General features: G+C 41.8%; 1 protein-coding gene across 2 annotated transcripts in view; it reads right to left on the bottom strand.

The window, feature by feature from the left end:
• The window catches only part of LOC132894488 (neuronal PAS domain-containing protein 3), a 430383-nt gene that overhangs the window by 109636 nt on the left and 296702 nt on the right, over positions 1 to 24045 (bottom strand). For both annotated transcript variants that reach the window (XM_060934362.1, XM_060934363.1), the window contains one exon: positions 8757 to 8846. In XM_060934362.1, the coding sequence (XP_060790345.1) occupies positions 8757 to 8846 (90 nt within the window). The remainder of the gene's footprint in view (positions 1 to 8756; positions 8847 to 24045) is intronic.

The following is a 24045-nucleotide window of genomic DNA, read 5'->3' as shown; positions in this document are numbered from 1 at the left end:
AATGGCCATCTGGTGGAGTGAATAATAGGGGTAGGAATTGCCGTGATTCACCTACTGTCAAACACGAGCCTCATTATCAGAGGAATCTGGAAGTGGAGTCACAAACAGCGGTGATAAGAGAGCAAGAACACATCCACACCCTTCAGTTCAACCACGCTGTGTGCATTATCAAATAGCTAAGGGCATCTGCTGAGGTTGTACAGCATCACAATAGTGTCTGCAATACAAGAGGAGAAGCTTGTTCATGCTGTAAAAACCTGTTAGGTGCTCCAGTCTGCACACATTAATGTAACACAAGGTGGTCAATAGCCACAGAGGGAAAAGCAATTTCACATCACTCTTTCATTCAGCTCGGGGGAGGTACACGGAAAAAAGGCGGGGAAAGGCTGTGAAAATGTTCTCCTGCGTGCAAGGCCCAAAAAAAGAATGTCTCTGGAGCGAGACAGAGAGAATGAGAGAGAGAAAGAGAGAGAGAGATCAAAATTTCTATGCCTGTCGATGAAAATAAAATGTCTTTCCTTACATCAAAAGGAAATGAAATTTCATTCACAAGTAATTTTTATTTTACTTCTTACACACACACACACACACACACACACACACACACACACACACACACACACACAGGTGATAACCTCTTCCAATTTAATGTTTTATTCTTTATCACATAACTACAGTTAACCAAGGCTTTGAATCTCAGCAAGAAGCTGTGAAGCTTATCAGATATAATTGTGGCACTATCCGGCACCACTGTCTCTGTGTTGCTGTAGACAGGAGAGGATACTTTATATCTACTATCAAAGACCTGAGGAAGGGCATGATTGAAAGATTAGCCCTCCTTTACTGCTGCTGGAAGCCTCATTCTCTCTCTGCGAATAAAACTTGGATCTGAAAGTCTGAACAGCCGTATGATTGAGCAGTGGTGCTAAAAGGTCATGCTATCGACTGTGGCCCGATGTAACGGCTGGATGATGATTCAAGTCTTGAATGTCTAATGATGTCCATCATTAGCTCTTAAAATCTCAGGGCCAATGCATCGGTGGTAAAAGATACGAGTGACCTTCACCATGTGTTTCATAACATAGCATGTAAAGAACCTGTTTCTGAATACACTATAAAATACATATATTCTATCCACATTCACTGGATATCAGCAATTGTGCGCTCTGATTGGCTACTCTACTACTAGGATATCAGCTCATATACCGTGAGTAGAGAAAAACAAAATGGTGGAGTGCATCAAGTCAGATATATCACTTTGTTATCAAGTATTTAAAAGAAACAGAAATAGCTAAATAAAAGAATATAGTTTTTTCCCCCCAATAGCGCCTGTTCCACACTCCAGCCCAGTAGGTGGCAGTAATGCACCTTTAAGTTTGTTTGCCAACTGCCAAAAAAGAAGAAAATGGCAGCATGTGTTACTGAACCAACCAAGGACGAAATAAAAACTGTACTCAAAAACAAACCCCCCAAAAATACAAAAAAAGCAACAAAATATGGAATAAAAGTATTTGATAGGAAGAATGTATATATTTTTTATTTTTCATGAATTATCATCGCATTTTCCACAAATTGCTACTGTCATTTCGCCGGTTTGTTTACATTCTAAGCGGAAATTATTTGATCTGATATTTTGTATAAAGTTTTTATTTACCGAATTTGCAAAAAAATAAAATAAAAAATGCTCCGTTTCTCAAAATCCAGTGAATGTGGATAGAATATAACAGTTATTCCACTCAATCTCGTCGTACCTGGCTTATAGCTGATGAGGCACGGAGCACCAAGTCGTCCATCAGCTCATGTACGACCCGATTTCATGGAATAACTGTTATTTATTTTTTTCGCAGTCCAAATCCTGCGCTCTGATTGGCTGGCGAGCGGGTCCGTATCCTACGGTACGGACCCCAGTTACGGACCCCGGTTATGGACCTCTGGTGACTCGCTCGTTCACAACAACAACAAACATAGTAGCATTTTTTGGCAACATTTATCTTTTTTTATAAGATTTATTTATAAGAATGTCAAAAATCTTATAAATTTTTGCCAACATTTCTCAGGAGAATAGCATTAATTTTACAGCAATGGATAGTGATAACGACAGTGTTCACAGCGAAAGCGATTTTTACTACCCTGAAGAAGAAGAAATAAAAGAAAACATTTCAGGAGAAAGCTAAAAACTGTAATTTGCTAACACTGAGCAAAAACATGGCTGAATCCTGAATGACTCCTATTTGTATAAATAGGGGACTACATATATAGGCGGCAAAATGTAGGTTTTTTCCTGCCATGGAAGTGCACTTGTATACCGAGGAGAAAGCAATTTGCATTACAGCCGTGAATGAGGATTCAAAATGGCGGCTCGGCTCGGTTTTCCCTTTCGGGCGCTCTCGTTTTCTGTTAGAATTTGGTAAAGAAAAAATAAATATATTATTTACCAGCTTAAGGTCGGTCTGTATGGTGAAATACCGTGACCTCGGCCTTGAATACTGACCTCGGCCCAGAGGGCCTCGCTCAGTACTTTCAAGACCTCGGTCATGGTATTTCAAGATACGGACCTCCCAGCTGGTAAATAACATATACGGTACATACATACATACATACACACACACACACACACACACACACACACATATATATATATATATATATATATATATATATATATATATATATATATATATATATATTTATTTTTTTTAATTAATATTTCTATACTGTATACAACCCCGATTCCAAAAAAGTTGGGACAAAGTACAAATTGTAAATACTGTAAAAACGGAATGCAATGATGTGGAAGTTTCAAAATTCCATATTTTATTCAGAATAGAACATAGATGACATATCAAATGTTTAACTGAGAAAATGCATCATTTAAAGAGAAAAATTAGGTGATTTTAAATTTCATGACAACAACACATCTCAAAAAAGTTGGGACAAGGCCATGTTTCCCACTGTGAGACATCCCCTTTTCTCTTTACAACAGTCTGTAAACGTCTGGGGACTGAGGAGACAAGTTGCTCAAGTTTAGGGATAGGAATGTTAACCCATTCTTGTCTAATGTAGGATTCTAGTTGCTCAACTGTCTTAGGTCTTTTTTGTCATATCTTCCGTTTTATGACGCGCCAAATGTTTTCTATGGGTGAAAGATCTGGACTGCAGGCTGGCCAGTTCAGTACCCGGACCCTTCTTCTACGCAGCCATGATGCTGTAATTGATGCAGTATGTGGTTTGGCATTGTCATGTTGGAAAATGCAAGGTCTTCCCTGAAAGACACGTCATCTGGATGGGAGCATATGTTGCTCTAGAACCTGGATATATCTTTCAGCATTGATGGTGCCTTTCCAGATGTGTAAGCTGCCCACGCCACATGCACTAATGCAACCCCATACCATCAGAGATACAGGCTTCTGAACTGAGCGCTGATAACAACTTGGGTCGTCCTTCTCCTCTTTAGTCCGAATGACACAGCGTCCCTGATTTCCATAAAGAACTTCAAATTTTGATTCGTTTGACCACAGAACAGTTTTCCACTTTGCCACAGTCCATTTTAAATGAGCCTTGGCCCAGAGAAGACGTCTGCGCTTCTGGATCATGTTTAGATACGGCTTCTTCTTTGAACTATAGAGTTTTAGCTGGCAACGGCGGATGGCACGGTGAATTGTGTTCACAGATAATGTTCTCTGGAAATATTCCTGAGCCCATTTTGTGATTTCCAATACAGAAGCATGCCTGTATGTGATGCAGTGCCGTCTAAGGGCCCGAAGATCACGGGCACCCAGTATGGTTTTCCGGCCTTGACCCTTACACACATAGATTCTTCCAGATTCTCTGAATCTTTTGATGATATTATGCACTGTAGATGATGATATGTTCAAACTCTTTGCAATTTTACACTGTCGAACTCCTTTCTGATATTGCTCCACAATTTGTCGGCGCAGAATTAGGGGGATTGGTGATCCTCTTCCCATCTTTACTCCTGAGAGCCGCTGCCACTCCAAGATGCTCTTTTTTATACCCAGTCATGTTAATGACCTATTGCCAATTGACCTAATGAGTTGCAATTTGGTCCTCCAGCTGTTCCTTTTTTGTACCTTTAACTTTTCCAGCCTCTTATTGCCCCGTCCCAACTTTTTTGAGATGTGTTGCTGTCATGAAATTTCAAATGAGCCAATACTTGGCATGAAATTTCAGAATGTCTCACTTTCGACATTTGATATGTTGTCTGTTCTATTGTGAATACAATATCAGGTTTTTTTTAAAAGACTTTTTTTGGGCTTTTTTCACCTTTATTGGATAGGACAGTGTAGAGACAGGAAATGAGTGGGAGAGAGAGAGAGAGAGACGGGGAGGGATCGGGAAATGACCTCGGGTCGGAATCAAACCCGGGTCCCCGGATTTATGGTGTGGCGCCTTATCCACCTGAGCCACGACGCCCCCACAATATCTGTTTTTGAGATTTGAAATTAATCTTTGAATATCTCATCTCATCTCATCTCATTATCTCTAGCCGCTTTATCCTTCTACAGGGTCGCAGGCGAGCTGGAGCCTATCCCAGCTGACTACGGGCGAAAGGCGGGGTACACCCTGGACAAGTCGCCAGGTCATCACAGGGCCGACACATAGACACAGACAACCATTCACACTCACATTCACACCTACGGTCAATTTAGAGTCACCAGTTAACCTAACCTGCATGTCTTTGGACTGTGGGGGAAACCGGAGCACCCGGAGGAAACCCACGCGGACACGGGGAGAACATGCAAACTCCGCACAGAAAGGCCCTCGCCGGCCCCGGGGCTCGAACCCAGGACCTTGCTGTGAGGCGATAGCGCTAACCACTACACCACCGTGCCGCCTCTATCTTTGAATATATTGAATGAAACTTTGAATATATGGAATGAAACCCTGAATATACACTACCATTCAAAAGTTTGGGGTCACCCAGACAATTTTGTGTTTTCCATGAAAAGTCACACTTTTATTTACCACCATAAGTTGTAAAATGAATAGAAAATATAGTCGAGACATTTTTCTGGCCATTTTGAGCATTTAATCGACCCCACAAATGTGATGCTCCAGAAACTCAATCTGCTCAAAGGAAGGTCAGTTTTATAGCTTCTCTAAAGAGCTAAACTGTTTTCAGCTGTGCTACCATGATTGTACAAGGGTTTTCTAATCATCCATTAGCCTTCTGAGGCAATGAGCAAACACATTGTACCATTAGAACACTGGAGTGAGAGTTGCTGGAAATGGGCCTCTATACACCTATGGAGATATTGCACCAAAAACCAGACATTTGCAGCTAGAATAGTCATTTACCACATTAGCAATGTATAGAGTGGATTTCTGGTTAGTTTAAAGTGATCTTCATTGAAAAGAACAGTGCTTTTCTTTCAAAAATAAAGAAATTTCAAAGTGACCCCAAACTTTTGAACGGTAGTGTATGGAATGAAACTTTGTATTCTGCCCCTGCTCTCACAGCTCGGCAGATAGACAACAAGTCCCAAGAAAAACTCTGACTCAGAGGAGAGTATTAGAGTATATTGAGAAACACTGTAAAACTCGACAAACAAAATTTACAAATTAGTTTTATATACAGAAAATACTGTTATACAAATATGTGTTAGCTTCCGGCTAATGTTAATGGCAAAATTAATGTATATGCTAATGCTAACATTCGCCGCGATTGGCGAATGCACAAGCATAGATTTAGACTTAGACAGACTTTAATGATCCACGAGGGAAATGACTTTGTCACCGTTGCTTCGTTGCACATAAAAGAAGTAAACACTAATAAAACCACAAGCATTCGCCAGAGTGTTAACAATGTCTTTATTGTTTAAAATAGCCGCAACCAAATCCCAAGCCGACTGACTCATTTTTGCTGCAGGACGGCGGCAGTGCCTTCATGACGTCAGCCAAGTTTCATTCCATATATTCAGAGTTTCAATCTTTGAATATATGGAATGAAACCTGAATATATGGAATGAAACTTTGAATATATGGAATGAATCCCCGAATATATTAAATGAAACTTTGAATATATGGAATGAATCCCCGAATATACTGAATGAAACTCTGAACATATGGAATGAAACTTTAAATATATTGAATGAAACTTCGAATATGTGGAATGAAACTTTGAATATACTGAATGAAGCTTTGAATATATGGAATGAATCCCCGAATATCTCATCTCATTATCTCTAGCCGCTTCATCCTGCTCTACAGGGTCGCAGGCAAGCTGGAGCCTATCCCAGCTGACTACGGGCGAAAGGCGGGGTACACCCTGGACAAGTTGCCAGGTCATCACAGGGCTGACACATAGACACAGACAACCATTCACACCTACGGTCAATTCAGAGTCACCAGTTAGTCTAACCTGCATGTCTTTGGACTGTGGGGGAAACCGGAGCACCCGGAGGAAACCCACGCAGACAGAGGGAGAACATGCAAACTCCGCACAGAAAGGCCCTTGTCGGCCACGGGGCTCGAACCCGGACCTTCTTGCTGCTAGGCGACAGCGCTAACCACTACACCACCGTGCCGCCTGAATCCCCGAATATATTGAATGAAACTCTGAATATATGGAATGAAACTTGGCTGACGTCATGAAGGCACTGCCACCGTCCTGCAGCAAAAATGAGTCAGTCGGCTTGGGATTTGGTTGCAGCTATTTTAAACAATAAAGACATTGTTAACACTCTGGCGAATGCTTGTGGTTTTATTAGTGTTTACTTCTTTTATGTGCAACGAAGCTATGGTGACAAAGTCATTTCCCTCGTGGATCATTAAAGTCTGTCTAAGTCTAAATCTATGCTTGTGCATTCGCCAATCACGGCGAATGTTAGCATTAGCATATACATTAATTTTGCCATTAACATTAGCCGGAAGCTAACGCATATTTGTATAACGGTATTTTCTGTGTCTCATCTCATCTCATCTCATTATCTCTAGCCGCTTTATCCTTCTACAGGGTCGCAGGCAAGCTGGAGCCTATCCCAGCTGACTACGGGTGAAAGGCGGGGTACACCCTGGACAAGTCGCCAGGTCATCACAGGGCTGACACATAGACACAGACAACCATTCACACCTACGGTCAATTTAGAGTCACCAGTTAACCTAGCCTGCATGTCTTTGGACTGTGGGGGAAACCGGAGCACCCGGAGGAAACCCACGCGGACACGGGGAGAACATGCAAACTCCGCACAGAAAGGCCCTCGCCGGCCACGGGGCTCGAACCCAGGACCTTCTTGCTGTGAGGCGACAGCGCTAACCACTACGCCACCGTGCCGCCCCATATTTTCTGTGTATAAAACTAATTTGTAAATTTTGTTTGTCGAGTTTTACAGCATTTCTCAATATACTCTAATACTCTCCTCTGAGTCAGAGTTTTTCTTGGGACTTATTGTCTATCTGCCGAGCTGTGGGAGCGGGGACAGAATACAAAGTTTTATTTCATATATTCAGGGTTTCATTCCATATATTCAAAGTTTCATTCAATATATTCAAAGATTAATTCATTAATTTCCTGAATGGCATGCCATTTTATATATATATATATATATATATATATATATATATATATATATATATATATATATAAATAAATTCTGTCATCTGTTTATGTGATATGGTGATATAATCTTAGAGCCAGAAAACATACACAACACTATGCATTTTTGGAAGAAGTTGCCTCTGTTTCAGCAGAGATAAAAACGTACCAGTTAATTCATTAATAGTCTGTAATCAAAGAATAAAAATCCAGAGTAAATTTACCTTAAACAAATCAAAGCCTAGTCAAATTTCAAAGTTTAACCCACACCAATTAGCATTGAATTATAATAATTAACTAGGATGCACACTTTTTGCGCTCGGAGACAGATTAACAAGCTATAAAGTTACCAGCAATTAAGATGAGGAGAATCGCAGGATCAGCTTCGCCATGTAAGATAATAAACTCTACTCCTACTAAAGACTTAACAAGCCCTTTATCAGCAGGCCAAGCTCCCGACTGCAGATAAAACCAACATGAAAGATAAGTACAACAAATTCCACAAACTTTGGGGACAACTAATCAATTATTTGATAAAAATCATCAATCAATTAATGCTGAATTAAATTAGAGTTTGCCTTAGCCTACTTCAGCCGCAAATAACTCATCGATTTAATCTTTTAATCTGGTAGAAAGTAGGCTGTGTTCATTTTACCCGTATACACCATTTTCTTCCATTTCTGAACTTGTAAAACTAATGGCACTGGTACCACCTACATGGAAAGCTGAAATATTCTATAATATCTACATCTACACTCTAAAGACGAGTGAGAGATTACTTTTAATCAGTCTGATGCCACTGACCTAGACAGACAGTTCGAGCTGACTCAATCAGTCGGCAGTGAACTTACTTTAAAGACTACAAGACCTGAACCAAAATCAGTTGAGTCTCTCCAGTTCTGAAGATGGAACGAAACTAGACAGAGCTGTGTGGAAACTCAAGGTCACTCACATACACTCGTATCTTCCCAGTCACTTGCATTATTCATTACTAGGCTATATCCAATAAGAGCAGACTGTAATAAGCATCTTGCATTAGATTCTCTGCACAAAAAATATGTAGCACCGAAGAGTGCAAATTAAACACTAGACAATACAGACTGTAAATTAAACTGATAGGCAAGGTGTTAAATTACCATTACTTTAAGCAGGATTGGCTTTCAGATACACAGAAGGAGAAGTAATTTTAACACGCACTCACCTGTGAAAGGCCGAGGTATATGGACACGGTCTCTGAGATGTACAAAAACCTCCCCTCCTTGTTTAGTGCAAATACGAATCCATCCAGGGACTGTGGAAAGAGAGAAAGTGAGAGAGAAAGGAAGAAGTGAGTGAGACGATACACACAAAGGGCTTGTTTTTAAACCCAGAACGATGCCTCACGGTTTCCCTCCTACAACCACAATCAAGGCCTTGTAGAGGGCATTAAACAGAAAGTAACAACGTGAATCATTTCAGATTCAAATAACAGACAAACCATGATGAATAACGAACAGAAGAAGCTTTCAGTACAAAAAGACACAGTCATGTTAATAACACACGATTTTGAAACACAAGATTCTGTAATGCGTCCCAGTTTACATGCGTATAATTAGGCATCCTGGACTATGAAAAGTCTGGTTCTGTAAAGATCACTGCTGGAGATTCAGAGACTAGGCATCCAACAGGCAACAATTAAGGTACTGAGGTCAGCTAGGTTAATTACATATTGTCCCCTACTGATTCAGATAATCTGCGGGGCCTGCTAAGCACAGGCATGAGGCAGCGGAGACAGACAGAGACGGGTAAGTAGCAAATGAAAAAAGGCTTGTTCACAAGAAAAGAAAGAACTGAAAAAACAAAGCATTACGCACAATGCCCCAGTCGATCTGATCACCTTTTTATGAAAATGAGGTTTACACAGATGGGGCGGAGGAGCGTCTCTCTTTCTCTTTCTCACTCTCATTTATTTCCAGCTTTAAAAAGAGCAGTGGCAGCTGGCGAGAGGAGCGCATGGTCTCTACCCGCCGATAAAACAGCATAGCCCCGGGCTATTTACAGCACGCTGATATGCAGCTGACAACAGGGGCTCCCATAGCGCTCCACCGGAGCCCGACAGCTTCCCCAAACACGCATCTGCTAGCACCAGTGCTTAGCTTACACTTTACATTACACTGCCTTAATGTTGCCCCTAATGCTCGCTATGACACTTCACAGTACACAGCGCAGGATTTAGTTCAATTTGGTACAATTTATATGAACTGTGTTTATGTTAGCGGTGACACTTTTATCACATACTATATCATTATATGCTAATCTAATGTGCTCCGATTACATTATGTCTGTACTACACCGTAATTATATCATCTCTGGTGCGTGAGAAATATTAGCCTACACAATATTAGGATAACAGCATGCTACAATAGCTAGCACCAACAAGAATAATAGTACAGCTTATAGCAGATAATGTAATAGGGATCGTTCGTGTAACAAATGTTAACATGTAAAATATTCTCAAGATAGAGTGCTTTCGAAGGTTAAGGTAACACTTTATTGATTCCACAGGAGTGTTCCAGCAGCGTGCAAAAAAAAAAAGTCAAGGCACAAATACATATAAAGGAAGAATAAACTAAACAATTACAATTGTTAAGTAATTTCAGGCTTAGCATGTAGCTATAAAAAATAACAATACGCTACAGGAGGCTTTTGAATGAGAAGAGTTGTAGCTGAAATTCGAACTGAAATAACTGAGATTTGAAAGATATTTACAGTATGACCTGACCTGCTTAAGATCACTGTTCACACACACGAGTTTATTCATATACATGTGTATGTAGAGTGCAAACACACATAACATGATGTAGTTACCTCAGGTAACGCTTATTAACCTAATCCTATATCTGTTTTGAGTCTATCACAATTCCCACCCTTCACGTCAGTCGATAGTACTCTGCTTCTGTTGGGACTGGATCCTCCCCACACATCAACGGAGGATCTTCTCAACCTTGTTACTGTGTAAAGTCAGATCTGGCACTGCCACGATTCCTGCATCCCCACAGAGCCGACCCTGGCAGTCAGAGAGGATTGCCTGTAGCGGCCTCCAGCCACTCTCCAATCATCTACTGGCTGCTCGTCTCGTAAAGTGCGGGGCAGCAGAGCCAGGTCTCTGGAGGAGCGCCTAGTCGCCTCAGTCAGCCTCCCCGCCATGATAAACGGCCTCTGTTTACAGGCTAACCACTGGGTAAAATGCCCTATAAATCACCCGGCAGACAAACTTCTGGGGGAGAAATGTGTTACATTAGGATGGGCCTTTTATGTCATTTGTTTAAAACAGTCATGCCTCATGAGCCGCCTTGTGCTCTCTCTCTCTCTCTCTCTCTCTCCCTGCAGAGCTGAAGAGGGAAGAAGAATATCCTGAATAAGCTGCAGTGGTTCTGTAGAGAGCTCTGAGATGGCTAGGGACTGGATCCCGGGTGATATGGCTGACCTTTGGTGCTTGGTTATAAGCTCATTGAGGTTAGATTGAGTTAGGGCAGATGGGTTGGTGCTTGCCAGCAAACACATGAAGAACTTAAGGGGAAATTGTTGAACCAGGACCATGTTGTGTTTTTATACATATTCAGCTGAATCTCTGTAGTCGGGGAATTGAAGCTTTGGTGCGCTGATCTACAGCTGTCGCTGACGACATTATATCGTCCCTTATTCGAGGCTCAAAATTTAGAACAAGGATGTTAAAGTGGATCAATATTTTTCATCACTTGTGGTTTAATACTTGAGGCTAAGATGTAAAACGAATAAGACATATGAACACCATGATTTCGAGCAATAACACGATCCAGACTTATTGCCCTATAGGCGCAAACGCTGCCTCTATCCCAAGTGTCTTGTGTTTTCCTAAAAGAGGACAAATACGCTAGAGGTGAAGGACAATGTGCTGACAAACATCGATCTACTCCCAGTACTCTGTGCAAAGTCACGCCACCATGCTGCGGTATTTATGCACCTGAGCAGACACTGGCCTTGTTGACCATTAACGTATCATAAATTATTAGGTCAAGAAATATTGAGAGTAGAGAGAAGAAGGGCGGCTGGCAACTGGAGCAGGCTACATGTTCAGATGCTACCAAGGTCCCCTCATTCCTCCGACCCTTCACCCACCCAACCCCTGAAAAGCAATCACTGCAATCAAAACAAGCAGCACTGATGAACTCTGCATGTGTATCTATGTGAGAGGAGGGCCGAGAGACAAAGAGAATCTCATTGTGGATGGATGGATCTCATTATTTGCACCTCTCTCTTCCACAGATACGCTCAAAAACACGCTGACTCAAAGGAGAGATGTAGAGAGTCCTCTTAGTCAATATACAAATCGCAGAAAATCCCTGAGATTTGGTTTACAGTGTAATGACGTGTGAGTGTGTGGTTATAAGAGAGGGACATATGGACAGAGAGAGAAATCAGGAATATTTATATTATAGAGAGACAGACAGAGTGAGGGAATGATTAGGGGCTTTAAAAGACATCTTATCAGAACTAGTCCATTGCCATGGGAGCTGGGAAAAATATATTTTTCACTCAAGTCAATTTCGAAGCTGACAAGCCATGTAGAAATGTGCAAATATGGATGCGGAGTATTGATTTATTTATTGAAGGCCCTAGCTCGAGGGATGCACAAATCACTCATCTTAGACCCACGTTGGGAGCTCCTTCGAATAAAAGCATCGTTATAACATTTATTTTAGAGGGAGCTTAGCAGTGGAGAAAAGATCTCAGCTCCTACTCAACATGACATATTTATTGGCCCACTTTATAGGCAGAGTGACCCACTGCAGACATCTGTTATAAAAAGACACTGGACTACATGGAACAATGTGTGTGTGTTTCTGTAGTAGTGCTGAATAGCACCAGTGAGAGAATTTAAAAGCTGCTGAGATGATATGAAAGAGAATGGAGGCAATTATAGAAAGAAAACGGTGGACATACAGCACGCTACTGTTAGAGACGGGTTTTTTTTTATTAAATACAGAACTGATAGACTGCTAATATATTAAAATACTCTATTTTATCTTACATTTTGCTACTATAATTAAGACGAAACTTGAATCCCAATATAAAATGAATCTGTCTTACTCATTTCAACCTAAAGGAACACAAACCTATACACTTAACTGTACACATAATAAGAAAGAGAATTAATAATTTAAAAAAAAGCACTATGTGTATGCTTGCATGGCCCAGTACAATGCATGCAAACACTATAGGGGAGGGAAAAAAAAAATCATTATTCACCACGAGTTATTTGAAACTATTTAATCAGCCACATTCCCCCAGTATAAGCACAAAGGAACACAGTGCAGCATGTCTGATTAGTGGATCCTCAGAAATATCCGTAAAACAAGCAAAACTGTGTGGACGGCTGATATATGAAATCTAAATTAGCGTACTGTGGTGAGAAAGAAAGAGGGAAAGGGAAAATATGATCGGCACACTTGACGAGCAGAAAGTGAACATGAATTTTTCCCTGTCCATTCTGTGGAAAAGTTCCTTCGGGTGATGAGACAACAATATTGTTTCAACCTCCCTGCGTGTCTGGATTTAATTAAGTGATAACAGTCACCTTCGGGTGGTGGCACAAGACAATAATATCAGAGTTAAGCGAGAGTGCTGAGGAAAGTGGGCTCTCCCCGTTATCGAGAGAGAAAGAAAGAGAGAGAGAGTTTTACCTGCTATACAAACTCCATCTTGGCTTTAGTGAGGTTAGTTTCCAGAAATATTTTCTAAGTCTGATCTCTCTCTCTCTCTCTGTGTGTGTTGGGGGGAAGGGTGGTGGTGGTTTAAGAGGATTTATTTAAACTCTAAGAGGATTAATTCTAATTTGAATGCTTATGTGTTTAAACACAGGCTTAATAAAATGATATGACGTCCATACAAACAAATGAAAGGCCTGGCTTAGTCAGGAGGTGACTGCCAGCTAGGAGCTGACACTAAACCAACAATGAGGTTCAAATATGAGTACCATGTACGTACGGTATACACCCATATATGCATGCGCAGTGAGATTTTCATGTGCCACGTTGCACTATTCTTCAGAAAATTAAAATTAAAAGAAGATGGCTAAATCGGGGTGGCACGGTGGTGTAGTGGTTAGCGCTGTCGCCTCACAGCAAGAAGGTCCGGGTTCGAGCCCCGTGGCCGGTGAGGGCCTTTCTGTGCGGAGTTTGCATGTTGTCCGCGTGGGTTTCCTCCGGGTGCTCCAGTTTCCCCCACAGTCCAAAGACATGCAGGTTAGGTTAACTGGTGACTCTAAATTGACCATGAGTGTGAATGGTTGTCTGTGTCTATGGTGGGGTTTACATTAGAGCGGATCATCAGATTAACATTTTTAAAATGATTAGTGGGCACACAGCAACACCAATACACGATTCACGTGCACACAGCAACACCAATACACGGATACGCTCGGCTCCGCAGGCATCCTGCGCTCCAAATCACTCCGCCCTGAACAGCAAGTGCCCTCTGGAGGGTGCGCACTCCGGCCCTGTGCAGCTCACACAGCGCGCGAGTGGAGCGCACGAGCAGTGATTTGGGACTGAGCCGCTGTGTGTGTGATCTCAGTGCATGTCGGGCATGCGCGTCACTTACCACTTGCAAGTGGAAGGATGGCAAGCCTAAAGACAATCATAACTACACAATGGGCAGTATTTGCATCAGTATTTTCATACTTTTATACTCTTTAATGAAAGGTGATACAAGGCGGAAGTCCGCGCCGTTTTTCAGCAGTCGCGTCACATGACCAACGCCAGCGAATCAGGAAGGTGGATGTCACAGTGACGTTGTCCAATGACGACGCCAGCTAGAGCTCAGCACAGCGTATCCGCGTATTCTCAATGTTTACACAGCACCGGACCAGACACGATCTGGATTGAATACGTGAACCCTGGCGGATTCCCGTTTCCCGGTGTTTCCAGGCGTTTTAATGTAAACGAACAGTGCATCCGCGAAGAAAACGAGACAGATACGGTCTAATGTAAACTTGGCCTATGTGTCAGCCCTGTGATGACCTGGCGACTTGTCCAGGGTGTACCCCGCCTTTCGCCCGTAGTCAGCTGGGATAGGCTCCAGCTTGCCTGCGACCCTGTAGAACAGGATAAAGCGGCTAGAGATAATGAGATGAGATGAGATGGCTAAATGGTAGAGAAAAAAATAACCAAAGAGAAGAAAATATTTAAGGTCCTGAGTGATAAAGAGAAAGCCACAATGTTTACCAGACCATTAAGATGATTACAAAATGTACAGTGTCTTACAAAAGTATTCATCCCCCTTGGTGTTTGTCCTGTTTTGTCGCATTAAAAGCTGGAATTAAAATGGATTTTTGTAAGGTTAGCACCATTTGATTTACACAATATGCCTATCACTTTAAAGGTGAAAATTGTTGTTTTACTGTAACACAAACAATAATAAAGATGAAAAAACAGAAATCTGGAGTGTGCATAGGTATTCACCCCGCAAAGTCAATACTTTGTAGAGCCATCTTTTGCTGCAATTACAGCTGCAAGTCTCCTGTGGTATGTCTCTATTAGCTTAGCAGATCTAGCCACTGGGATTTTTGCTCATTCCTCAAGGCAAAACTGCTTCAACTCCTTCAAGTTAGATGGGCTGTGTTGGTGTACAGCAATCTTCAAGTTATGCCACAGATTCTCAATTGGATTGAGGTCTGGGCTTTGATTAGGTCATTCCAAGACATTTAAATGTTTCCCTTTAAACCACTCCAGTGTAGCTTTAGCAGTATGTTTAGGGTCGTTGTCCTGCTGGAACGTGAACCTTCATCCCAGTCTCAAACCTCTGGCCGACTCAAACAGGTTTTCCTCCAGAATTGCCCTGTATTTAGTGCCATCCATCTTTCCTTCAGTCCTGACCAGCTTTTCTGTCCCTGCAGATGAAAAACACCCCCACAGCATGATGCTGCCACCATCATGCTTCACTGTAGGAATGGTGTTCTCAGGGTGTTGGGTTTGCGCCACACATGGCATTTCCCATGATGGCCAAAAAGATCAATTTTAGTCTCATTTGACCGGAGAATCTTCTTCCATGTGCTTGTGGAGTCTGCCACATGCTGTTGGGCAAACTCTAAACATGTTTTCTGAAGCAATGACTTTTTTCTGGCCACTCTCCCATAAAGCCCAGCTCTGTGGAGTGTACGGCTTAAAGTTGTCCTATGGACAGATACTCCCATCTCCGCTGTGGACCTTTGCAGCTCCTTCAGTGTTATCTCTAGTGTCTTTGTTGGATCTCTGATTAATGCCCTCCTTGCCCGGTCTGTGAGTTTTGGTGGGTGGCCTTCTCTTGTCAGGTTTGTAGTGGTGCCATCTTCTTTCCATTTTGCTATAATGGATTTAATGGCGCTCCGCGGGATATTCAAAGTTTGGGATATTTTTTATAACCCAACCCTGATCTATACTTCTCCACAACTTTGTCTCTGACCTGTTTGGAGCGCTCCTTGGTTTTCATGTTGTTGCTTAATAGTGTTGCAGAGTCAGGGTCCTTCCAGAACAGGTTGATTTATACAGACATCATGTGACAGATCATGTGACACTGAATACACACAGGTGGATCTTAATCAACTAATTATGTGACTTATGAAGTGAATTGGTTGGACCAGCTCTTATTGAGGGGTTTGATATGAAAGGAGGTGAATATCTATGCACAGTCCAGATTTCTGTTTTTTCATCTTAATTATTGTTTGTATCACAATAAAAAACATTGTGCACCTTTAAAGTGGTAGGCATGCTGTGTAAATCAAATGGTGCTAACCCTCCAAAAATCCATTTTAATTCCAGCTTGTAATGCGACAAAACAGGACAAACACCAAGGGGGATGAATACTTTTGCAAGACACTGTATAATATCTGAGAGTCAACACAAACATCCCTCCAAATCTAGACTCAAGTTGTTCAATGGTATAATATTCGTTTCTAAAAACTTTCCTATCCAACACAGGCAAACACGAGTGGTTTATTGAAAGTAGTGTAGTAGTGCAACTCGAAGACCCCGCTATAAGAGACAGGATGTAAAAAGCGCTGAGGGTCAGTCTCCTTACAGCTCTCCAGCACCCGACAGAGACCCATCATCAAAAGGTTCCATTACAGCAGCAGGCTGCCATCATAATTACACCATAATCAGCTCGGCAGCGAGGGCCTGTGGAGTGGCCCGGGGCTCGCAAAGGTACGCTCAGGGTGTATGAATCACAGCGAGGTCAGTGCAACCAGACGGTGGCCTTCTCTTCAGCACACTCAGGCTTGCACAGAGGGGTTTAGTGCTGGCTGAAGTGGCTATCAAATCATAGCATTTTTGTAAAATGGATCCTCTTTTGATGATGAGCTCACACTATTGAACCATTTTTGAATGGTACTGCTCAGCAGATCTGTTTTATTAGAAGCTGATGTTTGATGTGCTTACTCATTCAAAATAGCACACGAGCATAGCGATATCAGATAAAAGCACAGCAATGTCAGATATTGAGGTTTGTTGATGGGGTCCAAGGCTAGCTGAGCTCCTGAAGTCCTATAGGCAATGAGGACCTTCAAACTGCCAGGCGTAATTGCCTTCTCTGCAGCTTTCACCGCTCAGAAACAGACTCAAACCCCCTCCTCTCTCTCTCTCTCACACACACACACAAACCGCAGTGATGCATCTTAAGAAATCACATAGGGTCTGACCACCACAGTCTAATTATGCTAATTGCTGCAATGCCCTTGCTTTATTTATGCATGGTGGCTAAGATAAATAAAAGGAAATTGCTTTGGATCTAACTGTATTCATTTCAGAATGCAAACTAGCTTGTGTTTGTTATGAGATTGCTGATCTGTTTACCCCTGAAATTTTGCAGGTAATTGCAATTTTGATTGTACATTTATTTTTCCCAGTGACAGTCCCAGGACTGCATCTGTCTTCAGTTTTTATAATTAAATGCTTTGTAATATTTAAAGCACATCAAATAGAAGGAAGGCAGCACACGTTAGACTATTTCATTCAGTAGACTGAATAGCTCACTCAGGGGGATGGGGATAAGCTCGCGGAATGGAGACGCTCGAGCTGAATGCTTTTCAAGTTCTGTGGTGTTGTTGAAGTAAATATTGAAATGTTGAGGAAGTGTGTCAGGGGACGTGGGGTGAACTGGTGTTGCGAAAGGAATAAAACATAAGGTGTGCAGAATAGTTTCCTTGTTGACGCTTTCGCAGTTTTTACAATTAGTCTTGACGGTTTATGCATCACATGAATTGGAATCACTGAAAAGGCGATGTAATAGAAATAGACCTTTCGTACATGCTTTGCAGCTAAATCTGCTTACGGGAAAATAGTGTTAACTTGGAAAGAAGATTTAAAACAACTCACATAAATGAAGTTACAACATGAATTCTGCAGTTGTCTCACTGATCAAATGAACTATGAGACCCTAAATGGAATGTTACATGTGTTTGCTCAACGCGTATTCAAGGTGAGATTGTGCAGGACTGTTCAGCAAAATGTGATAGCATTTAAGGAGAAAAAAGTCAACTCGTTTCGAACAGCTCAAACTACTAAGTCTTGTAATAAACATGCAAAATGATGGACTGTATTTTTAACAGTCTGGGTGTGTTTAACAGAATGTTAGATGAGTTTTGGGTTTTGTGTCTGATTTTGATATCAAGACAGTGGAAGGTTCTCTGTGAAAATTCAGCCATTTTAAAGATATCTCTATCCTTAATAAGGTCAAGGGAGATATTCTCTAATGAATATAATATACATTTAATCAATTTTTGCTGCAAAACGTCATGTTCAGTAAAATAGCAAGTAACAATATCACGTTATGAAAGAAAAAGTCAGGTAGGACTTGCTATAGTTTAAAGTAACTATAGCAGCATTTTATTATTTGTTTTTGATAAATTCAGTGTGTTAAATTCAGTTGCAATGTTGTAAACGACGGACTATTAGGTTGATTATGCACTGCCCTTTATATTATGAGGAAACTGAGGAAATGATCCGAATGGCACTTCAAGCTGTGTCTCTTAGGCCCTGTCCACACGGCAACGGATTCAGGCGAACCTGATAAAATTGTTTATCGTTTCGGCCTGGCGTCCACACGGCACCGGCGTTTTGGGTGCCCCAAAACGAAATCTTTTGAGAGCGGGTTCCAGAGTGAAAAAATCTGGCAACGGCGCCGTTGCGAAGTCGTCTGGATGAGTAGAACGGATTTGTTTACGATGACGTCACAACCACATGACTGTCAGTGCTTCACGCCAGGTAGAAGTGTAACGAACTCGATGCGAGTTGTCAACAAATCCTATAACTTGGTTCATGAAACGCGCTTACAAAATATTTTCACTGTGAATATTTATTGTGTAATGGTGCAAAGTGAGAGAGAGAGAGAGAGAGAGAGAGAGAGAGAGAGAGTGGGAGAATAGCCCTTAGGGCATAGTCTTTAGTCCAAACACTGCGGAAGCAGTACCAAACCGTGCAACGCCTGTGCGCTTTCCAAAAACAAAAACAATCCCGCCAGCAAAAATAGGGAAAAAAAAAGGAGCGATCTCACTTCTTCAGATGTTGGTTTAAGTCCGACAATACATTCCTCAAAAAGGCTAATGCTACAGAAGAAGGCTAATGCTACAGAAGAAGGGGTTTATGCGCATGCGTCTACTTCTTCTATTGTTCTGGTGTCTCCGATGGGACCGTCTTACAGTGCACGTAGAGGTGTGGCATGTGTATTGCATCGTTTTCAGCAAGCGTTGCGTTGCCATATGAACCTGAAATTTTACTGATCTGTTGCCCATGTGGACGCGATATTTAAAAAAAAAAATCTCGTTGCCATTGTCGTGTGGATGTAGCCTTAGACTTGTCTCAGTATTTTCCCCCACATAAGCTCTAATAGTCCTAATACTCTGGCACTTAAAGCGAGACGGCCTTTCGATTTCATCAAATCAGTGAATTTATGTTGTTCCCTCTGAAATTTGGTCAGTGTGATATATGTTTATTTCTGTAATATCTCTCAAAATATCAGGCCATTCTGTAGCTGGGAAGTTATTTAATTTGAGGGGATTCCCTAGCAAATAATGTGCATGATATCGTGTGCTTTGCGCAGTCAAGCAGACAGACGAAGTCCGTGTGCACATGTGCAGGTTTACCTTGACCGTGTACGGACAGTTGCATCATTCTGTTGCTAAATGAACAGCTGATCACACCGAGGTGCTCGCTGACCGCCGATGTTTATTAGTTTGGTCCTGCGTTTCCTTTCCTTCACAACATAACGTCTTTTCTTCTCGCTTTCCGTTACTGTAGTCGGTCTTTCACGTTTCACTCGCGTCCTCCATTTTCCTCTCCTGTTTCAAATTTGTATCCCACAGTGCCTTGCGTGAACGGGGAAAGCACACCTCGTGATGCATGACGTAGTATGCATCATACTTGGGGTCATGGTGAAGCAGGAAAAAATAGCGGAGAATTTACGGCCATCTGGTCCTAAATTCATTAATTGTTCTTTTAAAAAAAAACAAATAAAATCGGAAGTCTGTGATTCAAATTCAGTAGCGTTCGGTCCATTATACCATATGAAAACCATGAATGTTTGGGCAAAGCAAAATGCATTGTTAAGAAAAAGGCTGTTTTTCATTATGATTAAAAGTTAAATCTTCTGTAGAAAAAACCTGCTGCTTACACGACAGTACTGATTATATAAAATGCTTACAACAGAAGTATTTTACCAGAATTTAACTCTTAAATATGGAAAAAAAAATCACTAAGATATTAATGGAGGTAGTAATAGAGAACATTTTTTACTATTATATTCTCTGTTCTACCTGAGACAGTGAAAAAAAATGTCAAAGTACTGTGTTAAAGGACGCTGTTCATTTTACTCCATCAAAATAAGAGCAAGCCTAACAATTTGTGCTTTGTTGTTTCTGCAAGTGCAGTTTAATTTATTCACTACGAACAAACAGCACAAACAAACCTACAGCCAGAACAAAGTCGACTTTGTGATTCTGCTATGAAGGAGACAGGTAGTGTGGGGGCAATGAATTCATTCATACTTATCTCATTAACTTTACAATCCGATGGCATTACCATTTAAACGGGGGAAAAAAAAAACCCAGAAAAGGGGAAAGGTCTTTTGTTGCTGCCTCTGTTCCCCAGCAGACAGGTGTGTTGATTTATTTATTGTATTTGTGCATTCTTGTCTTGCGTGGAGGAACAAATGTGCCGACCGCAGGAGAGTTTATTGACAGGCCCTTTGTATAGCACTGTAAAAAATGAGCCACTTACTTACAGCCCATCCATAGGAAATCGGATGCAATGAGAATCCGAATGGAAGTGCTCCCAGCGCCGACGCCTCTTCAGACAGGGGCTACACCAGAGCGCAGGGGAGGAAAATCAATAAAGGATAACTCCTTTTCTCTCACACACAACTTAAGATTCAGCAAAAGTTTTGTCTGGGGAACTTCGCCTGATATGGGGCTCGGGAACGAAACCAACATTAATCATTCCAGCAAGTACTACACTGCTTTAGTACAATAACTTGTCGTTGGAGCCGCTGGCCCACCTCGCTCCTGCACATAAAGCCTATCACTCAGTGTGCCCTTAAGGGCCTGATAAACAATCACCAGAGTCCTATATTCTGTTAAATCACTGCAGCCACATTAGTCTGAATGGGGAGAGGGGATCTGACGAAGAAAAGGAATCGCTTTTTGCACCAACCGGGCCCAGATGCTTATCAGACGCCTGAAGAAGACATTCATCTTTTGTCTGGATTGCCCTTGACACATCCTTAAGGGAGAGGAAGTCTTGAACCTGTCTTTGTTTTGAAGAACTCTCGGACCTTGGCAGTTTAATCCGGGTTAAACACCGCAGGATCTCACGAGTATTTAAGCATTCCCTCCATCTTTGATATCATCTCCTTTTATATATAAATATCTATTCAAAGGGTTTCCTCTGAGTGAGAAGGATAAGTGCACCATTGTGATCACAATGCAGAGGCTCTGATCAGAGGATAGCACACACCAAAGCCTTCAGCGTAGCCAGAGAATACTCATATTTAAGCCAAACGCATCACAGCCTCATGTGCCATACAGTTAACAAGAAGTCTAACATTAACATTTCATTATGAGCAACACATTTTGCCTCATTTTGCACTGGTTTTTTTGTACTTTTTATGATGTAAACATGTGTAAGAATAAATCATACCATGTGAATAATACCCACAAAGCTCCAGTGGAAGTGCAGGCAGTAGAGTTAAGCCAGTTTGGGAAGCATATGGGTATTTATAGACCATGGTACCTCGGAGAACACATTTAAAACCACAGTAACTGCACCCAAAGCCACATTATGAGCCAATACGAACCCCAGTAAAAGCTGCCTGGTGTTACCCACATGAGCCATTTTGGACACAAGAGACATGTAATAGAGAAAACACAAACTTTCAGTGTCTTATTATCAACTGATGATTATTCTTGAGAAAATAACTTCAGCTTCTTTCACAGTCAATCACAGTGTCTGTAGCCCATGCGAGATTGTATTTAGTCAGATTATAGGGTGCTTATTAAATGTGTCTAACAGGCATGGACTAACAGGGTTCTCTAGAAAATCTGAAGTAGCTGGCCAAAAAAAGAAGTAGGCGGCTAATGCTAATGCGCTAATGCTGGGGGGGGGGGGGGGGTCTGGTGGTATGCCCTCCCCCCAGAAAATTTTGAAATTTGCATGCCTTCTGGCGGCTTCTGGTGCATTCTCAGCTAATAAATTACTAACCATTTCCCTGTAAAATACTTGCAAAATATGTGTGAAATTTCCCTCCAGATGTATGCGTGCTTGTAGCCTGGGCCCGCCCATCCTAAGTGTGATGCAACACGGGGGGCTGTTACGAACTTAGTCTGGCAAGGCAAGCTATCTCCAGCTCTTCCAAGCTCCCGAAAAATCGGGAGCCAATCAACTTTGAGCATCTCCAACGGCCCTGGGTAGAGGCGTGTTCAAGGCAGTGACGTAGTAGAACTGCGACCGGAAGCCATAGATTGTTTACAGAATCTATGCCGGAAGCGCTTCATTCACTAGAAACATTACGAACATGGAGCAGCGGCAAGCCTTTGACACAGCGGTAGATGCTGTATTGAAAGCATTCAACGGGAAGTTCCCATTGAAAACGGAGCAAAGAGCAGCCCTGGAGGTATTTATCTTCTTCCTGTTACTCAAGCAGTTTCCGTCGCATCACATACGTCAGAGGAAAAAGTGATGTGATTGGTTTAAGCTTCGTCACAGCCTTTTCTGGCTTCGACCAGTAGCAAACTGAGGCATTTCAGGGAGGTGGGTCAACCACACGCTTTGGGAAACGGTTGGGCTTAATATCTATGCCAGACCAATGCTCGCAGAGCTTTGAAGTTGCGTTAGCCAGACTAGCGTGCTTGGCTTTCTCAGTTACTCTCTGTAGTACGCTGCCTGGCTCTGTAACATAACTACATGGTGTAACATAACTACATACACTACGGCATGGTCACGTGGTCCAGCTCAACCAATCAGAGCATGAGAATTAATCAACAAATATGGCATCGCTTCCGGTCGTGACCCGAATCGAAGACAATTTCGTGGTGAAATAATTGGATTTGCAGCAAATTCTGGGCAGCGGAGATGATATAAATTGCTTGAACACTGAAAGGCAAGTTTTTATTCTTTTCTGGGATCGAGTAGCCGGCACAGACCTTCTGTGTAGCCGGAGAAAACCGCCGGTCACCGGCGCTTGTGGACATCTCTGACTAATCACTAGCTTGTTGACTATCTGATTTCATGTCCAGGTTATTATTTTTCATCCATTCAAGTAGTTTCAACAACTAAAACAACAAGAAAACGACACTGACTTTCACAAACCAAACCTTTTCATTTGGTATGTAGCCATGTTTAAACACCGCACTTCATGGTGGTGTGACACACCTTGCAGCACAAGCTACAAGATCCGAATCCTGCCGTCTACAGCATGATATGCATCAGCCGAGGTGCATTAAAGCTGATGGTAGAGCGTTTTTTTACTACATGGATTAATTAGCATGCAGGGATAATAGACAATCTTTTCAGAATCAGGAATTTCTCCGAATCAAAAAGAGGAAACACTGATGAAACTGAGCAAAACAGAGTTCAGCACAAAGGCGTCATATACCTCTTCTGCTCGGGTAACATGCAGTCACCTTCTGTTTAAAAAGCTCGAGAGACACCAGCTAGACTCAGGATACAGTTTATGTGATGGAACATTACACCTCATAGCCAAAACATTAGCCAACAACGTGTCGACTTTGTGCAAACATGATGTGCTACATTGTAAACATTGCTAGAGAAGAATAATAATATCCTTGTTTGTTTCCCTTAGTCTTTATTAAGGCACTTAATTAGCTCACCATGTGTTATTACATTACATTAGCTACTTTTAGATTAGCTAGCTACACTAGCTAGTGCTTTTTAGCCTAGCCAATTTTGTTAAAGCATCAAAAATTATGACACAGCACATACATT

This window comes from Neoarius graeffei, chromosome 11 (assembly GCF_027579695.1).
Source record: "Neoarius graeffei isolate fNeoGra1 chromosome 11, fNeoGra1.pri, whole genome shotgun sequence".
Taxonomy (NCBI): domain Eukaryota; kingdom Metazoa; phylum Chordata; class Actinopteri; order Siluriformes; family Ariidae; genus Neoarius; species Neoarius graeffei.
Note: the sequence above shows the minus strand (reverse complement) of the source record. Positions and strands in the feature narration are given on the sequence as shown.